The sequence below is a fragment of the Protopterus annectens genome, chromosome 16.part0 (genome assembly GCF_019279795.1).
Source record: "Protopterus annectens isolate FY-2018-M chromosome 16.part0, PAN1.0, whole genome shotgun sequence".
Taxonomy (NCBI): Eukaryota; Metazoa; Chordata; order Ceratodontiformes; family Protopteridae; genus Protopterus; species Protopterus annectens.
Window position 1 is genome coordinate 15,101,253 of NC_056750.1, and position 20,265 is coordinate 15,121,517.

General features: G+C 40.5%; 1 protein-coding gene across 2 annotated transcripts in view; it reads right to left on the minus strand.

The window, feature by feature from the left end:
* Positions 1-2,065: 2,065 nt before the first annotated feature.
* LOC122791001 (hamartin-like) overlaps positions 2,066-20,265 on the minus strand; it is a 1,885,581-nt gene continuing 1,867,381 nt past the window's right edge. Inside the window, exon 18 of one of the 2 annotated variants that reach the window (XM_044058745.1) lies at positions 2,066-6,427. In XM_044058745.1, the coding sequence (XP_043914680.1) occupies positions 5,932-6,427 (496 nt within the window). In that variant the 3' untranslated portion in view covers positions 2,066-5,931. Of the gene's footprint in view, positions 6,434-20,265 lie in introns of both variants that reach the window. The other variant, XM_044058744.1, reaches the window with a different exon arrangement.

Consider the following 20,265-nt stretch of genomic DNA (forward strand, 5'->3'; position numbering starts at 1 on the left):
CCAGAAGAGAACCAGTCAAAAATCACTGCACAAGTTAATAAACTCACAAAAGTAAACAAACACTACACATTACTTGACAAGTACTTAGACGGACCGTAGTGCAAAACAGTAGAGACATTTTTTATTTTGTTCACAGTTAAACACAAGCAAACTGCTGTAAAGGCTTTGAACAGTCTTATTAAAAAGGATTCAGAAAAAGAACACATCCTCTTTTTTGCTTAAAGTGTACCATTGTTTCTCTGCAGTTTTCATTTCTGTGGAATTTGATGACCGCTCAACATGCTTACAATAGCAAGGCAGGGATTAACAGTTTATATCCTTGGCAAAAACAGTACAACTCAAAGTTTTTAACTAAAAACAATCAGATTTTCGTGTATAAAGGAAAAATAATAGCAAATGCTGTCTCCAGGTCATGATTACAAGGAAAAAAAACACATTTGTTTTAACTCTAGCAAAGCACAGATTAAGACCATGAAATCAGTAAAATGTTTATAGTGTCAGCAAATATCTCCCATTATTACCTTACAAATACATCACTTAATACCTGCTAGAAGGCACATATCATTTCAACTTTTCCTGGATTTAAGAAATCACTGTGTAGTTGCCAAAATACAAATCTGTACAGCTTTTACTTCATTAAGTAAAAAAAAATCCAGACTGTATCTAAAATGTCTAGCTCAAGCATCTGAATAGCAATAAAATTCTGCCTTAAAATCTTTCTGACCACAGAAATATAAAGCAGTTTGCAAGCAGAAAAAATATGTTCTAAGGAAAAAGATCAATTTAATCAGGATGCCTCATCCTGCTTCTAAAGTAAACATTAAACTGGTTTAAAATCACATTACATATTCATCCAGACAGCCTCACACTTTTAAGTGTTCTTAAAGCTATCAGTATATTACACTTGTTCACAAAGATGGGGGGTGAGGAATCACAAATGCATTTTATTAAGCTAAAAATGGTCAGTGTGTTTGGTTTGATTCTCAGAAACTGAAAAGAGAAACCAAAACTACAGTGCCTGCTAACATAACACTGCTGCACATCACAAACTGCCCAAATAATATACTTACAAAAGTCTAACACAATAAGCTCCAACTTATGGTATCCTCTACGCCTATACAAAATGCAATTTCACATGAGATTTTGAAATGTTTCCATGCCACATGCTTTGGGTACTGCATGTTCAGAAAAAATATGCCTTCTGGCAAATCACTGGAGATTGCTGGACAGATACTGCTTACAATATCAAATAGGAAAAATGCATCTACAACACAACTGTTAGAATAACAGAAGTACTGCACTTTCTGTATAATTCAGGCTTATGAAGTCATTTTTGCTTTTTTCACCTCCATATGAACACAGAACCACTGCATTATTGTGTATTAATGAATGTAAATATTAACAGCGATATTACTACAGCTTAATGACAGAAAAAACGCCTCTGTAAACTGACTGGCTCTGGGATTCTGGCTGTAGCACAAAGTGCAAACTCTCTACTTCTCAATGTTTGCAAACTGATTAAAGGGGAGCAGTTGACTGGAGATTTACTTAAATTCCTGTCCTGGGAAATTCATGGCTAATATAATGGTTAAAGGCCAGAAACCCGAAACTGTTTATATGTGTATGTATGTATGTATATATATATATATATATATATACATATATATATATATATATATATATATATATATACATATACATATACATATACACACACACACACACACACCATACCTCTCAACTATACAGATTTTCGCAAAATGTCTGGATTTTTGCCTCATTTTTGGTCTGTTTTTCAAAAAATTGTGGTTTTCTGGTGAATTAGTATCAAAGTCTTAAAGACTGAAGTCATGAAATAATGACAGATATTTGAGTTTCGGACTTCATACCCTTCAGAAAATTCATGCTAACACAAAACGTGTTAGTCTGTTGACTTTCTAAGTTTGTAAGAGCAGAATTTAAAAACTGTCCATATTTTTGGGCCTTTGTCCCACTTACGTACGACATATACACACACACACACACACACATATATATATATATATATATATATATATATATATATATATATATATATATATATATATATATATATATATATATATATATATATATCACGCACACACATGCACACGCACTGTGGCCACTACTCCACTTATTCTGAGTTGACAAAAAGTGCTTTTCTTTTTTTAGTTTTACAGATAATTATTAGCAAACAAGTAATCTGAACTTCACCTGCCAATTTTACTTTGCTTGTCACTTATGTTTATTAAATATATTTTTCTCTTGATAATAAGCCTCTGTCCAATTTTAAATATAACATGGTCGGAGAAGTACTATAAAAAGAAATGAACTAAATGGGAATAACATTACTGCTGTTTACTTAATTTACTCAGCCTGCATATCTTGCAGTCTTCTTTAAGTAATGTGCATTTTTCCCAGCCTTAATTCAGATGACACTAAGCTTTATATTAAGACCTGTCCTTAGGGTGATTCATAATCACACCACTGACTCCAGTAAACAAATGCGTTACATCTTGAATGTTGAGGGCAGGTTAAGATCTCCTCCTAATTTGTGAACAGTTAAATAAACCTTGCAGTTCTGACTAACAACATACTCCCACATGCCCCTGATCACATCACATAATTAATAGTCGATACTCACTTGCTAAACTGTAGGAGAGAATGAGGTAGGTGCAGGGCAATTTTCAACATTTTTCTACAAGCTGATGACAGACTTGAAATGGCATACATATATGACAAATGTCCACTCCAAGTGCATTATATAGAAGTGTTTCTTGAAAATATTCAAAAGGCAAGATGAAGCAATATCTCACAAATGTTAAAAAGCAAATTGGAGCAATACCTCCTACGCTGAAGAAATAATAACGACCCTGGAATGCAATGTTCAATTATTCTCTTGGTGGTCCCTGGTTATTTTATTTAATTGCAAGCATTAGCCAGGAAGGGCCTTCTGACATATTCATAACCTCACATCTATGTAGAATTTAATGGGTAAGAGCAAGAATCTGAAAGTACCAAAAGTAGAGATTCCACAGCAATGACATAATTATGGTCATGAACCAGCCTCAGATGGGTCCTACAGTGGCTCAGAGGACAGGAAGAGGGAGTAATAATGGGAACCATAATCAGACTACAACTAATTTCTTCACAAGAGAAGGCTTCAACTTTTTTTGATTACATCATATTTTGGATATTATGCAATCTCCAGGAACAGCTACTAACGTGTCACCCCAAAATAGTACACATTTTATTATTTAAGTGGACCACCTCGCCAATGGACAGTCCCACAAAAATAATGTGCCATGATCAGTGGTTGGTAGACCTTTTTCCTAGAGGGATACATTCATTTCTGTCTTGAAAAACATTGTGCACTTAAAATCTAGAGAGACACATGGTGCTTTCTTCACTTTAGATTTCTTACAGACAAGCACGCTCAAAGCTCCATACACCCTAAATGTACCGTAACATCTCTATGGACATTATTTTTCTGCTCCCACCCCCTTGTGTGTGCATAAAGGAATAAAACTGATGCAAAAGTCATTATGAGACTAGTACTACTAAACACCTCAGGTGTAATACTGTTTTATCTTTTTTCTAAGCCACACACTGCTGCATATTTTTGAAACATTGTGTTCTGTTAGGTAATCTGAACACATTTCACCCAAATAATATTAAGTGGAATGTTGTAAGTACAATTATTTAAGTGCTTACCATTTCTTAGGAGTATAATCTATATTTAAGCACTCTATTTCCAGTCCGTTTCTTTTTACGACACACTGGTGTAGTTATGTCACAACATACACCAACACATTTAAGTCAGAAATATTGGAAATGTAGGTCTGGGAAACAGCAGAAGTCAAACAAACAAGGAATAGCATGGAGAAAATTAGAGTGATTCAATACATGTCCTTTCTCTAACTGAAGACCCTCTCCTATAGGCTGCAAAAAGGGAAGATGCTATCAGGCATTTGAATGAAACAGTATCCTCAGCACTGTTTTACTCCTGGACTTTAGGCCTCTTAAAAATCTTCAGAGGACTGAGGCTTAAAGATTATACATTTTTTTAAAAACATAAAAACACTCACTGTATCAATAAGGAAAGTGAAGCAAGATGGACAAAGGTTGCACTACAATCAAGTCATTCCTGTTAAATGAAAACTGGTTACATACATCCTACAGTGATGTCTGATTCTGCTTAAGTGCTGCAGTACAATTCTTAAGTCAGACTGCTGATCAGATCTGAAAAGAAACGAGTCAGTTTAGCCAGGAAGGGCCTTCTGACATATTCATAACCTCACACCTATGTAGAATTTAATGGGTAAGAGCAAGAATCTGAAAGGACATACTATGTTGGGCAGTGTTTTTAATGCTTTTTTTTGCTTCCACTGATTTATGGAATATGTACAAAGTCTGCATATGCATTTATCTTAAAGTGAGTGGACATGCTCCAAGTGACTTGCAAATTCAACAGGAACTTTTCTTAGATGGTTGTGGTATATAAACAATACACTAGAAACTACAATACCCAGACAAACATTAATAAGGGTAGATGTGCATTAAGTGTTCAAGAGATCGTTTTCCTGCAATTATCTTCCTCTCTGCTTTAGATGACGGCACCGGGATCCTTGGTCAGCATCAGTGACACTACTGTGCATTAGCCACACTTAAAGCAGGGATCTTAGTCCTGTTACAAACACTAATGTGGCTGACTTCACCAATGGACATTGCAGTACAACATGCAAGACATTAACAGTCTCCTCATAAACCAAAAGTAACAGGACGTGCATAAAACCCTCAACATTAAGAGTGCTACTGACATGTACCTAGCATGATCTGCACAAACACAGCATGAACCCCCCCCCCCCCACCACACACACTTTATTATGCCAGTATATAAAGATGGACACCACCTTTTCTGCTTTCTCTAACATCAGGGCAAAACAAAACCCTACCAAGCAGCCAAGAGCAGTACCCATGCTAGCTGGTGGGAAAACTGCAAACTTTATTCAGGAAACGATTTCCTGAAATGGTCAGTTGTTGACTTTTGTACATAAGGGAATATGTTTCATCTTCTCATTTGAGTAATGTACACATTAGTAGTGAAGAATCCCTTTGCCTGAATATCAGTATATTTATACATCCATCTCTCTGCACATTTCATTAGGCTAGCACTATGTGCATTACTAAAAGCCTCAGACTCTGTATCAGACGACTGACTCACTTGTAAAAAAGACAAATTGACAGGGCAGATGGAATTAAAGAAAGAAACAATTCACTTTAGCACCCTCGAGCTTCTGAGTTGGTTTTTATACAAGGAAAGTTAATCAGATACCATTTAAAAGTACAGAAACATACACTTCTGGTACATAAAGTGCTTTTGAAACCAGCATTCACTTTAGTTTTCATTCCATATCCCCCCCCCAAAAAAAAAAAATCCTGTGGCACACACATTACACTGGTAACAGGGCAGAACACAATTGTGCAGGGAATTTTAAAAGCATGAATGTGCATGTAATAAGGTTTAAGTTTATATTAAATAACTAGATGGAGAAGACTAAACTCAGACTGCGGTCAGTGCAGTGATCGACTATAAGGCTCTAGCAGCAACGAAAACAATTTATTCCTTTTCCTTATAGCAAGTAATTTGACTTAAGCATCAAAGGCAGACATGGACACAGGATTCCTCAGTGTACAAGATTCTTCTTTGTAGATGTCTGAATTTGGAGACCTGGAGACAGCCTTGCATTGCTCAATTTATGTGCTAAACAAAGTATTTAAAATTAAAGATGCATATAACTTCACAGTTTGTAGACCACTTCAAACTGAAAGCTTTTAGTTAAACTCTGCATTTAGTTCTGTTCTGTGCCAGGAATATGAACATAACACTGATTTACTTTTCATTACTCCTCAATTATGATCCTGCTGAGTTTCATTGTAGTCCATAATACGCAGCTTGCTGACATGGTTTTCTTGACTACTAGCTTCATTTTGATGTTTGTCAGCTCTTGAGGGTGGCACCACATCTGCTCTACTGCCAGTTTCTCTACACAAATCTGTCTTTAGTGTGTCAGAAAGGCCTGATATCGTAACACTTTCCTCATCACATTGGCTCTCACTCTTGTTGCGGAACAGTTCACGAGCCCTCATGCCAAGAAAGCTTTTAGAGCTAGGACATGAACCACAAGTCATTGGGAGATTAATGGACGGCTCCCCCAGGAAAGGAACCTCTCTGCTGCTATTCACAGATTCTGCTGTGGATCGTGCTGTGTCCCGAGATGGCACTTTGCTTATAGTTCCACTGCTCTGAGGGTTGAAAGTGGGACCTTTTGTAGGCTTGGTCTGACCAGCAGATGTGTCATCAAGATTTCTGCTGTTTACTTTGCTTCCCTTGACTTTTTCTGATCTGCAACTTAAAAACAAAACATTTTTAAACTTCTCGACACAGAACTGAAATATCATTACAAAAGTTTCACTTTGCTTTAAGAACACAGGCTCCTTTTAGATACCATATACATTCTGTTACATCACTCTAGTACAATTAAGTCTAATGAGAGCTTCAGATGAAGAAAAACTACTAGTTATCTTGTTTCCTGTTCTGCCAACTATCCCACAGTAAAATAAGACCTAATAAGGCAAAATAACTTGCCAATATAAAATAATTATAAAATACTTTAGCACAAGAACAGACTGCTGACTTTGGGTGCATCTGTGGAATTATTTCTGATTAGCATCAATATGTGCACACTAAACTTCAAGAGTATTTCCTCAAGCATGTTCCTGCATACGCATAGCAGATAAACATATGCAATCATCACAGCTGAAGAGCTGTGAAGGAGTCCTCTTCAGTGGATGCATGGAGGAGTGCAGGATACCTCCACCAGACACATGGGGATGCAGGATACCTCCACCAGTCACATGGGGGGGGTGCATCAGACCCCCACCAGTCACATGAGGGGGGTGCAGGATAACTCCACCAGTCACATGGGGATGCAGGATACCTCCACCAGTCACATGGGGGGGTGCATCAGACCCCCACCAGTCACATGGGGGGGTGCAGGATAACTCCACCAGTCACATGGGGATGCAGGATACCTCCACCAGTCACATGGGGAGACAGGATACCTTCACCAGTCATATGGGGATGCAGGATACCCCCACCAGTCACATGGGGAGGCAGGATACCTTCACCAGTCAAACTTGAAAAAAGGAGCTTTTTTGCATAGCAGAATAACCCTGGTCAGTTTAACACCTACTGGTGGCTTCAAAAAAAGTCAGAAAACTGATGATACCAGATATAAAATGAACCAGAAGCCATATCACAAGGAGATGGATGTCACACTACCATTACTAGATTTCACGGGCTTGGAGCGGGGAAGAGATCCTGTATTGTAGGGATATGAGAGCAATGAAACATCTTATTCAAACAACTTGGGTGGGCTTGCAGTTTTTCTCCAAATATTACAATTGGGTATCGAATCAGACAGAATGGTGAGAAGGTGTATAGCAATATTCCATAACTTAAGCAAAAATTAAAATGAAAAACCAGCATTTGATCTACATATACATGAAGTAATCAAAAACTTCATCATCAAACAAAACAGTACTTCATTGAACCTAGCTGAAAAATTACTGTATCCGCAAACTACCACCAACACTACTTTACGCCTCCCTACATCTGTAAATCTCCATGTCAATTAAATCTCCAACACCACCACCACCACAACAAAACTGCCAGGTTTGTCAGTAACCTTCCTTATAGGGCTCGTCACTGCACAGCTGCCCGAAGTTTGAAAACAGAAACAAAGGCACATTGAAACTGTCAGTTTATGTAAAGTTAAGTTACTGGCTAGTAATTAGACTGCCCGAATGCCAGCAAAGAAGATATTTTGAGAACCTGAAAGAAAATCAATCAAAAAAGGTGTAGCGAAAACTGGCTGGATAGAATCCTGCAGCTGTTAAGCAAACAATCAGCTCAAGTTTTAGCTTTGGTACAAGAGATGACTGCCAGTAATTTAGAGAAAAACATAAATCAAATATACTCTGAGGCATTTAAAACAAATTAATATTAAACAAATATACCAACTCAAATAAGAAAAGGCTGGTAAAAATACAAGCAGCTTTAACTAGCTATTCAGATAAACTGATCCAATTGCAAAAAAAACAGAGGCTAAAATGAACAAACATCTGGACAAGCAGGAGGTTTCTTCAAAAGGGTAGTTTAAAAAAAAAATAAAATAGAGTTAGAAGACAACATTGTGAGGAGAAAACCTGAAATCTTCTGCTGTACCACAGAAGCTGGAAATAGCAGACTATTAATTTTATGAATGCACAAATAAGTAGCTGGGCTAGTGTTTTACAGCAGGATTTGTTAACTGAAAAGGCACATCATTTGCATGCTCCAAACCTGTCTGTGAGAAAACAGTCAAGACCTGTATTGGGTAGGAGGTTGGCATAATGGTTAAAGTGTTTATGTTACATATACAAGGTACAGAGTTTGACTCTCACATCGGGTAATGGACTTGGCTTAAAATGGCTCATAAGGGCAGTCAGGCTAGTACTAATCTACGAACCTAGAGAAAAAGAAGCACAGGAGCTGACTAGAAGAATTGAGAGTACCTTGGACTTGAACCAGAGTCTGGTGTTGTGAGATGCAGATGAATAAGAAGACGACCAGTAAAGTACAGTTGTGTACACTTACCATAAATGTAGATGTTCAAGTGTATTCAGTGTTACAAAATTACATTTGGGTAATCTGCTGGCAGGTTGCCCTCAGTCGGCCTGAATTCCAAAGTCTTGGGTCCTACATCAGTTGCTGTCTCCTCTTCCATGACGTCAAGGGTACAAAACAAGCAGCCAACGCCATTTTCTTTAGTTTTTCTTGCCCCAGATGTCAGGTGCCCCCCAAATGGGTAGCAAAAATATATATATAACCTATATATACATGCAACAATACAAACTTTACCTTCATCTACAAGCAATTACACCACAAAGGTTGTAGAAGATAGAGATGGAAAATGAAACTCCAAAATAAAAAGGGGATGGCAGGCGGGTAAAGTACAGTTTTGTACCTACCATAAATGTAGATGTTCGAGTGCTAATACAGCTGCAGTCATAACAGATGGGTTCTCCTGCCGTCAGGCGGGTCCTCGGTCGGCCGAATTCCAAAGTCTAGGTTCGGTGTCGGTTGTCGTCGCTTCTTCCCTGACGTCAGTGCGACAGGGGTATAAAAGAACCAGCCGACACCATTTTCTTCAGTTTTTCTTGCCCCAGATGTCACGTGCCCCCAGAAGGAAGGCAATACATAAATTTGTGTAATAAAGCAATGCCATATAATCAAAATACAGTAGTGCAAGCAAATACATCAGGAATGAATACCCCAATCAGGTTGCATGAGGAGGTGTTAGCCAATAGGCCTGTCCCAAGAGGGAAGGAGGGAGGAAACCTGGACTGCAGCTGTATTAGCACTCGAACATCTACATTTATGGTAGGTACAAAACTGTACTATGTTCATCGTGCATACAGCTGCAATCATAACAGATGGGTAGAATCCCAAAGCTAAGAAAGGGGTGGTAGGCACTAGGTGGAACTAGGAGGAGCCAGAATGCCCTGCAAGACTGCAGTGGCAAAGCCTGCTCTAGTTTTGGAGTATAATGGAAGGTGGTAGTGCTTGGAGAAGGTATGCACAGAACTCCAAGTGGCTGCTTCCAAAATATCTTTGGCAGGAACTCCTCTGAGGAAAGCTGCAGAGGTAGCCGTGGCCCTTGTGGAGTGAGATCTGATGCCTGTAGGTACAGTTTTGCCATGAAAAGAATAGCAAAAGCGTATGCAGTGGGCTATCCATTTTGAGATTGTCTGTTTGGAAATTGGCTTTCCTTGAGCTCCTACAGCATAGGACACAAAGAGCTGTTCTGATTTTCTGAAAGGCTTTGTTCTGTCCAAATAATAACGCAGTTGTCTGTGGATGTCCAAGGAATGTAGTAATCTCTCCCCTTTGTTTTGAGGATTAGGATAAAAGGTAGGTAAGTGTACAGCCTGATTCAAAGCTACCCTGGATACCACTTTTGGCATAAAGGACGGGTTGGTTCGTAAGGAAACTCTGTCCTGATGGAAGATGATAAAAGGCTGCACAGCCATGAGAGCTTGTAGTTCGATACCCTACGAGCTGAGGTAATAGCCAGAAGGAAAGCTGTTTTCCAGGACAAATATTGCAAATCTGATGAGGCAGCTGGCTCAAAAGGAGGCAAGGTCAGCTTTTCTAGAATGAAATTGAGATCCCAAGCAGGTATTGGTTGCTTCCTTGGGGGTTTTAGATTCTTAGCCCCTCTGAGGAACTGCCTTAAGAGGGGGTGGGAGAATAAGGGTGGATCAGTGTTGTATTTTGCAGAAATGGCTGAGGCATGGATTTTGATGGAGGAGAATGAAAGTCCACTGCTTAGCAGCTCAGCTAGATACTGTAATATTTGAGGTAAATTCAGTTTTTCAGGATCCTGGCCCTTTTTCTCATTCCAAACACAGAACCGTTTCCATTTTGCGGAGTAAGCTTTTCTAGTAGACGGCCTTCTGGCCTCCAAAATGACATCCTGCACCTCCTTGGAGAGTAGGGTCTGTTGTGATGCTAAGGAATCTTCCATGCGGCTGGATTGAGTGTTTTTAGCTGACTGTGAAGAGTTTTGAAGCTGTGCTGAGTCAGAAGAAGAGGCATTAGAGGCAGGGTCCATGGTGGGGAATGCGTCAGGCTCCTCAGGAGTGGGTACCAGTGTTGTATTGGCCAGTCTGGAGCAATGAGAATCATCTTTGGTCTGTCTGCTCTGGTTTTTAATAGAACTTTGGGCAGCAGAGGAAGAGGTGGGAAGGCATAAACTGTCATTGATGTCCAAATGAAAGAGAGAGCGTCCACTCTCCAGGCCTTTGGATGAAAAATCCTTGAGCAGAACTTTGTCAATTGGTGATGTTTGTGGGAGGCAAAGAGATCTATGTCTGGCCTTCCCCATGCTTGAATTATCTCTGTAAAAACTTGAGGATGCAACTTCCATTCGTGTGGATCTGTCATATTTCTGCTTAGGTTGTCTGCCAGCGTGTTTTCCTTGCCTGGCAAGTACTGTGCTTGTAGTTCGATTTGTAAGTCCAGGGCCATGCTCCAAAGTGACATGGCCAGTCTGCATAGGGGGTATGAATGTGTTCCTCACTGTTTGTTTATGTACCACATTACTGTGGTGTTGTCCGTCCTTATCAATAGTTGACCTGGTTGCAAAAGGTCTTTGAAAGCTATAATAGCATTTATTACTGCTAGCATTTCCTTTCGATTGATGTGAAGGTGCTTTTCTTTTTGGGACCATTTGCCCTGAATGCACCGATCTGTCATGTGCGCCCCCCAGGCGTATTCCGAGGCGTCTGTTGTGATGACTTGATTTGCTTGAGGCTTGCTGAATGGGAGACCTGTGTTTGTTTGGCATGCTTGAGCCCACCACAGAAATTCCTTTTGAAGACATGGAATTAGTGGTATTATTGTTTCCAAACCGTGGCTGTGTTGAGACTATAGGTTTTTCAGGTACCATTGAAGTTTCCTTATATGCAGCTTTGCACATGGGATTAGTAAGATGCAAGATGCCATGAATCCCAGAGCCTGCAGGATTTTCCTTGCAGTCAGCCTGGTGCAATTTGCTAGTGTTCTGAAGTATTGAGTTAGTTGCTCCTGCTTCTCTGGCATGAGGTAGGCCATCTGGGTGTTTGTGTCCAAGTTGGCACCCAGAAAAATTATTTTCCGAGAGGGTATTAGCCTTGATTTCTTTTTGTTGACTGTGTATCCCAGAGAATTCAGCAACATTATTACATAAGCCAGATGTTTCAGAAGAATGTGCTTGCTGTCCGCTTGGATCAGGCAGTCATCCAAATAGGGGTATATTTCTATCCCTTGAAGTCTGCAGTAGGCAATTACTGATGCCAGGCATTTCGTGAATACTCTGGGCGCAGTAGATATGCCAAAGAGCAATGCAGAGAATTGATAATGGGTGGAACCTGCAAGAAATCTGAGGTATCTTCTGCAATTTTGTCTGATTGGGACATGCAGGTATGCCTCCTTGAGGTCCAATGTTAGCAGCCAAGACTCCTTGCCCAGCATGGGAAGAAGCTGCTGTAGAGTGAGCATCTTGAATTTTGGTACGAGTAGGAATGTGTTTAGGATGGATAGGTCCAAAATAGGTCTCCAATCTTTTCCCTTCCTTGGTACCAGGAATAGTCTGGAATAAAAACCTTGACCTTGTTCGTGCGTAGGTACCTCTTGAATAGCTTTCATGTCTATGAGATCTGAAATGTGTCTTTGTGCCTCTGCCCTTTGATTGTGTGGCAGGTTTGGCATGCCTCTCATTTTTGGAAGGGTGTGAAAATGGAATCTGTAGCCTCTGTTTATAATGTCCAGGATCCATTTGTCTTTTGTGACAATATGCCATTTTTTTGAAAATAATGCCAGTTTTCCATCTAAGGGTGCTACCATTTGAGTCTTGCTTGGCATGCAAAGGGGAAAGTCATTGGGCTTGCTTTCTGAATGGTTGCGAGTTATCCTCACCACCTCTTTGTGTAGGAGCTTGCCATTGTCTGCCTCTAAACGATCCTTGGGATTGCCCTCTGCCCCTCGGGCGCCTGTATCTACCTCTTTGGGGTCTGTCCGTAGCTGGAAAGGACCAATTTTTGGAAGGCCAATTTCTACTGAAACGTGGGGGTTGTACCTGTAGAAAATCTTTCACTGTTTGCATTGATTTAGCCTTTTCCTCCATTTTCCTTAATACCTCATCAGCATTAGCTCCAAATAATACATCCTTTTGTAGAGGGGCATCTAGTAATTTAGCTTTGACATGATCTGGTAAGGTTTGTTCCTTGAGCCAGGCATGTCTACGTATGACTGATCCTGTAACAGCAGCTCTACATGAGGCCTCTAGAGCATCAAAACCACATTGTAAGGTATGTTTACCCACTTGTTCTGCACTATGCATCAAATCCTGCAACTCCTTCAAGTCTGGTTGTTCAGGTTGTGACATTTTACTTCTCAATTGTGATAACAAAAACTGTTAGTACTTTAGCATATGGAACTGACAGTTTAATGCCCTCATGGTTAAGGTGTCCGAGGTATATACCTTTTTTCCCCACCTTTCTAAGGATCTGGAATCTCTCTCGGAAGGTAATGGATTTTTAGCAGTGGAGGTCTTAATTACCTTGGGGCCCTGTGAGATAGTTTCTGGGTCAGCAGCATGGCTTTTGTATAGAAATTGGTGTGAGTCAGGAACCCTGTAGTACCTGTCAGGCTTGACTGGGGCTGGAGGTAGAGAATCCGGGTTAAGGCAGGCCTCCGAGTACACATCATCTAGTATGTCCAAGACAGGGTATAGCCAGAGGCCTGTGCTGAGGTAGCAAGAGAAATTCCCTAAGCCTTTTCTTGGAATCTGAATAATCTTGGCCTTCCCAGTGGAAGTGTTCCCTTAAGGTATGCAAAGTTTCCCCAAATGAGTAATCCTCTGGGGGGGGATACAGAGGGAATGGACTCCTCTGCATCAGAGTCTTCAAAAGGGGAGTAAGAATGTTCCTGTTCATCAGAGTGCTCTGATATAATGGAGCCCTGATCAGAGGAGGTGGATTCTTCCTCCACTCTGGGCCTTTTGTCCAGGGGGTTGTTGAGAACCCCTGATAAGAGTAATTAAATCCTCAGCCATTTTAAGCATCTGTTTTTTAGGCATGGGGCCTGGAGATGGGCCCTGTGTAGCTTGTCTCTTAGAATGCATGGCTGCTTTAGACTTAGTGAAAGCCTTGATGGAAAAAGAAGAGGAAGGTCTGAAGACACCTTGAGAGGAGGTAGACCTGTCCACATTTTGAGATTAACCGCCAAGAGTGGCTTCGGTATCAGTAGGGGTGTGGGCCGAGGAGCCTGCGACCTTGGGCACAGGAGACACCGCCAATGTAGTGTCGGCGGTAGTCAGGGGCTGCGTAGGCACCTCACTGAGAACCGGACCACATGTAGTCGGCTTTGGCGTGGTGTCGGTAGAGGCCGCTGACCTCGTGTGTCGGTCCTTATCTTTGCGCTTTTTAGACAAAACTGGAGTCGGAGTATCCGACGACATAATATAGTTAAATTTTTTGCCAAAATAATGCTGGGCGAACTCCGCCCGACGCTTAATGGTGCGTTTGTTGAATGTAGCACAAAAGCGACAGACCGAGTCGTCGTGGTCTGGGCCTAAACAAGGAATACAGAGGGAATGGAAATCCTTATGCGGTATTTGCTTCCCACATGAAATACAATTATTAACTTTGTCTGACATCGGTCTGAGGCAAGAAAAGTTTCCCCAATGGGGTACTTAGCTTTCAGAAGACTTCGGTTGCAAAATTTTCGTAATTTCAGGAGCTGGCCGACCGGCACTTGCGAACTGCTTCTGCTTCGGGCACCGCACAGCAAGAAAGACGGAAGAAAATGGCATCGGCTGGTTCTTTTATACCCCTAAAAGTAGTAACAAACGCAAACTAAGAAAATGAAAAAAGGATCCAAGCAGTGTGAAAAGACGAAACACAATACCGGCAGTAACAGGACAGTCTTTTATTCAGTGAAGCACTTTTCGTCTGCATACATATGCAGACTTCTTCAGACAATGGAACACTTACAACTAAAGGGCTTAAATAAAGCTATACTCATCAGTAATAACCTAGGAACCAATCACATAAAAGCAACCTAATTTAAACTTTTAAAATTGGTTAATCACACTAATAAAATTAAAATCCGAAGTTAATTCAGATGAAGCAACCTTACTAAATACATAAGTTAAAACCTAATCTTCAAACCATACTAAGCTGAACAAAAGTTACCGATGCTAACAGTAAATGCACCACATTCATAAAAATATATATAAAACTATATATATTAATGTTGTCATATGTCGATTATAGTGAGCTGATGAGCCCAACGCCTTGTTTTCCAGGTGACGGGAGGGTGAAGGATGTCATTAAATCATATCTACCAGTAGATGTACCGGCGCCAGATGGTCAAATAGCGCCTGCGTTTTCGCCTCCCGAAAGCAATCACCGGCTTTCGAAACAATTCACCCATCGATTGGCATGGTGATAAAACCTATATTCAGTTAATTAGACCGAATAAGATGAATATTTAAGAAGTTATTTGTGATCCAAAGCCATTCCGAATATGTTCAGACCATACCTGATCCCAGGTCAGAGTCCTCATCCTCACGCATAGGCACCGCTGTAATTTTTGTTCTTATATGATTCTGGATCGAAATATTTTGTCCATATCCCAATAGTGCCTTGAGGCTTTCAACGCATGCGGGCAGGCAGGTTTCATGTCCACCCTCTTTTGAAATTTGTAGTGTACTGTTGCTTTCATTTCAGAACCGCGTTGTGTTCCGTGATTCTTATATGTCAGACCAACATCGCGGGAATATGCCCAGAACAGAAATGCGAGAACATTATCATAATACCACACGGTGTGAAAGGTACAACTCCTGTCCTGCATTGGCCAGACACGCTATGAAGACAAATTGTGTCATTCAGGTTCACAATATCTGCGAAAGCACGAACGCCGATACGTCTAACAGGTTGGGACCGATGAAACAGACCAGACATTTGTCGGTAGTAGCACACCCTGATGACTTCCGATGGTCAGATAGGCCTCCTGTCAACGTTTGAACACAAAGAAATGTTCCAATAAAATTAGACTCCATTGTGGATCGTTATCTTCTTGAAAGATGAGCAGCGTTTTCAAATTAGAAGCTGATGAATTCAGTTGTCACTTTTCAGGAAAAGATTTAGATTTTTACCATGCCACGGATCGCCCCATTATCACGCCCGTCGTTGCGGACGCACCAGCCGAGTCTTCGGCGAAAACCAGCCGAAAGCCATAAACAGCAGCGCAGTGAATGATATCATCTTCGCCGATCGTCGCTTCCGTCTTCACAAAGCGCAGTCCTCCCGCCAACAGCATCATCGTCTCAAACCAGCCGCTGAGCAGGCGCCGCCGGGCACTATCGCAGCTCCTATATCGCTGAATAGTGCCATAAACAGCCAGCAGGCAGAGTCCGTCGTTATAAACTCCGCGGATCCAAGCAGTGTGAAAAGACGAAACACAATACCGGCAGTAACAGGACAGTCTTTTATTCAGTGAAGCGCAACTAAGCCCTTTAGTTGTAAGTGTTTCATTGTCTGAAGAAGTCTGCATATGTATGCAGACGAAAAGCGCTTCACTGAATAAAAGACTGTCCTGTTACTGCCGGTATTGTGTTTCGTCTTTTCACACTGCTTGGATCCGTTTTTCATTTTCTTAGTTTGCGTTTGTTACTACTTTTGGAGTTCTATGGCAACCGGATCGCATAGCAGTGATGACTTTTCACCCAATGCTGTTCCAGCATTACTTAGGAGCTGCAATAGTGCCTTACCGGCACCAGCTACGTCTCCAACGGCAGCTCAGGACAGTTTGTTCAATTCTCTATTTAATAGAATGGACTCGCTTTGTGCGAGATTGGAGAAACTTGACAGTCAACAACAAGAGATGAAAAATCTCATTCTTCCTTCGCTAAGCAACCTTAAAACCTTTCCAGCTGAACAAACGCCAGGGGGCGTTTCTCAACTTCAAGAGATTAACGTCCCACCTTCTTTAACAAACGGACATGATGTGTCGGACGTCAGTGACTTAAGTGATTTGCCTTCCATTTACAATGGTTTGCCTTCTACAACTACTGTAGCCCCCCTCCTTCGGTCTGGAATGAACCTTACTGTCAATTGTGGGGTAAATTCAACACCAAGGGAGCGCCTATTGGGTGCGGCTGCACATAGTGACATCCAGAGCTATTCAGCTTTGCAGCAACCTAATGAGAACACCAACGCTCAGTCCACCAGGCATTCCTCAAACGGAGCTCCAATTTTAAGTAATTGGTTAACAGAAGACTTTGTGTTCTTAAAACAGAGGGACGGTTTAGCGGATACAAGGCTTATTAACCATGTTGACCATCAAGAGGTAAATAACAACTTACTACCTGACAAATTGAAACTTTTTGATAGATTACTACTTAAAATTAAAAAGTTAAAATTGGAAATTTCCTATTTTAAGGAATGTATTGAAAGTAAAGTGATACCAAAGGGCCTGAGACATTTCCAATACCCAACTGGCTTAGCTCCTAATTCTGATTTTCACAAAGATTTGGTTAACCTGTTCGACCAGCATGGGTTCGAACTATTACATTTAATGATTAAACACTACTCAATTTGGGTGGTGCAATTAACTTCTGAAATAACAGAGTTGGACAATTTTATTAATACACATGAGGAATTTCCAAGGTACAAATATGACTATAGCAGATGCTTTAGTAGCATCGATCAGTACCTGAATAAACTGAAGCAAAATAAAATTAAAAAACTAGAGCGTGACCTTAAAGCTTACGAACAAGGGGTGGCGTATCCTCCCCCTGCACTTTCGCAAGTTTGGCAATCTAATATCATTAATGATAACTGCCCTACAGGTCCAGTTCTTAGGGCAACTACTGATAACAACATTGGAGCCTTGGATATTTTTGAAGACACACAACCTGAACAAGTTGTGAGGAGAAGCGAGAGGCTTCAAAACCGGAGGTTACAGTCTAATAATAACATTACCTCCTCGCATATTGAACAGCAGCAGGTTTTTCACCATGCCAGTCACCAAGGCGCTATCCCAAAGAAAAGGAACAATTACAAGTCATTAAACAAGGGATACCAACAGAAACGCAATCAACAGAGACTGTAACCATCAGTTCTGTCAGCAACAATGTCCTTTCTCCTAACTTTGAGATAGGCCTTGTGCATGCTGACAATGGTACAACTTGCGTTCATCCCTTTACGAACTTGGTTTCTTTTCCAGTTACTAGCCCAGAGAATGATTTAGATAGGAGCCACTATACTTTTGTTGACCATAATCTGAGACCAGTCATTTCTACAAATCAAATAGGAGACTAACATATACAATTTTTCCTCTGTGCCTATACCGGAAGAACTAGCTGACTTTTTGTCGAAAGGACATACTTATGTCCCCCAGCAAAAGATGGATCTAGTGGGGACTATTATAGACATTAAATTGTTTACACGCAAGTTGAATTTCAACTTGATGTTTGACCACAATCTTGAAAGTAACAATGTACTTAGTAATAATGTACATGGTAATTCCATCAGGGTTCCCAGTTTGTTTAATCCTCCGCTACACCCACTTATTCACTGTTTTGAAAATATGTGTGAATTTGATTTAAGGGACAGGAAGTTTCATGTAGGAACTAATGACATATGGAAGGAAGAAAAGTTACTGCTTGATTTTGTGAAGCTACATAGCTTACGCATTTGTAAACCCGACAAGGGCGGGGGAGTTGTAGTATTTGATAAAGTTGACTATTATGATAGAATGTTGGATTTACTTGCCAATGAGGCATATTCCGTAAGTTCTAGGTCTGACGTCAGTAACGCTTACCGTAAAATCCAAAATCATTTAGATGAAATGCTCTTTGAAGGTAGATTAGATCAGGAACAACACAAATATCTTACTACCTTATTTCCGAGATTTCCTTGTCTCTTTGGGATCCCCAAGATTCATAAGGATCTCTCAAACCCTCCCATGCGACCACTAGTCGATGGAAGAGGTTCTCCAACTTACCCATGTGCCAAATTGGTTGACACTATCTTACAGAAATACTTGCAGGATGAAGAACAAATTTGCAAAGATTCGTGGTCTTTTCTAGCTAAAATAGGGGAGTGTATATTTAACAACAATTATAACTTCCTGACAATAGATGTCAAGGATTTGTACACTTGCATCCCCCTAGAAACCGCGACTGAGTGGGTGGCCTTTTTTCTCAACAACAAAGGTGCCCCATCTGACGAAATCTCACTGGTGGTTGAACTTATAGACATGTTTTTATTTAATAACTATTTCATGCTCGGTGAGAATTTTTATCTTCAAAAAGCAGGGGTGGCCATGGGGTCACCTTGCGGTGCCAGTTTGGCGAACATCGTCATGGCACATTGGGAAAAGGAGAAAGTATTGAGTAATGAAGTCCTTATGTCTAAGATCAGGTACTACACTCGGTACCTGGATGACATCTTTATACTATTAGAGGGTAGCGAAGATGACAGTAAACATATTTTGGATTTGTTCAATATGTCTACTGACTTTTTATCTTTTACCTCCAATTTTGGGGTAGATGCTATTGCATACTTGGATATTTGGTTAGCAAAAAATGAGGAGTTGAATAGTTATGTTGCTACCATATATAGGAAGCCTACACATTCTAATTCTTTCCTCCATTTTAGCAGTTGCCATCCTAACCACCAAAAAAAGTCAGTAGTTAAAGGGCAACTTGTGAGAGCAGCCCGGATGGTAAGCTTGGAGGATGACTTCATTGACGAATGTGAGAAACTTAAGAACATGTTTATACATAGAGGGTACCCACCTAGATTACTTGAAAGCTTGGTTAAGGAGGTGACCAATAAGAGACGGAATGGCACTTACCAACCTATTCTCAAAATTGCTCCACATTCTGAGATTTGTAATATTGTGGAACCCTTGCGAGTTGAACGTTCAGAATTAGACGTTTGTTTTAAAAACAGATTAATTCTGACATATTGTATTAATAGTCATCTTATTCTGGATATTATTAACAAGAATTGGAACATTTTTCGTTCCAACGGTGTAGTGTTGGGTAAGGTGGGTGACAAGCCCGGTGTTACTTTCAGGAGAGGTAAAAACTTGAAAGCACTATTAGAACAACCTGAAAGTAACTTTACACGAACGCCGGGTATGTTCAAATGCCAAAATTGTAACCAGTGCAGACATATTTATGAATCTAACAGATTCATAATTAACAACATAAGTTTCGATCTACATTGTAGATGTACCTGTAATTCTAGGATGGTAGTCTACTTAGCCCAATGTCAAAAATGTGCAGGATTTTATATTGGCAAGACAGAGTGTAAACTTAAAGAGCGTATTTATGAACATCAATACGCCATCAGTAAAAGAAAACCAGAAAACGCACTTGCCAAACACATCACCCAGCACAATGACCACTACTTTAGATTCATGGTGATAGACCAGATAATTGAGAATAAGAGGGGGGCCCCTACACACTTATTGCTCGAAGCTTTAGAACTACGTTGGCAAATCAGATTAAATGCATATGTGACACCAGGACTGAATGACAGCTGTTCCATCAGCAGCCTTTTGAAACTCAAAAATTT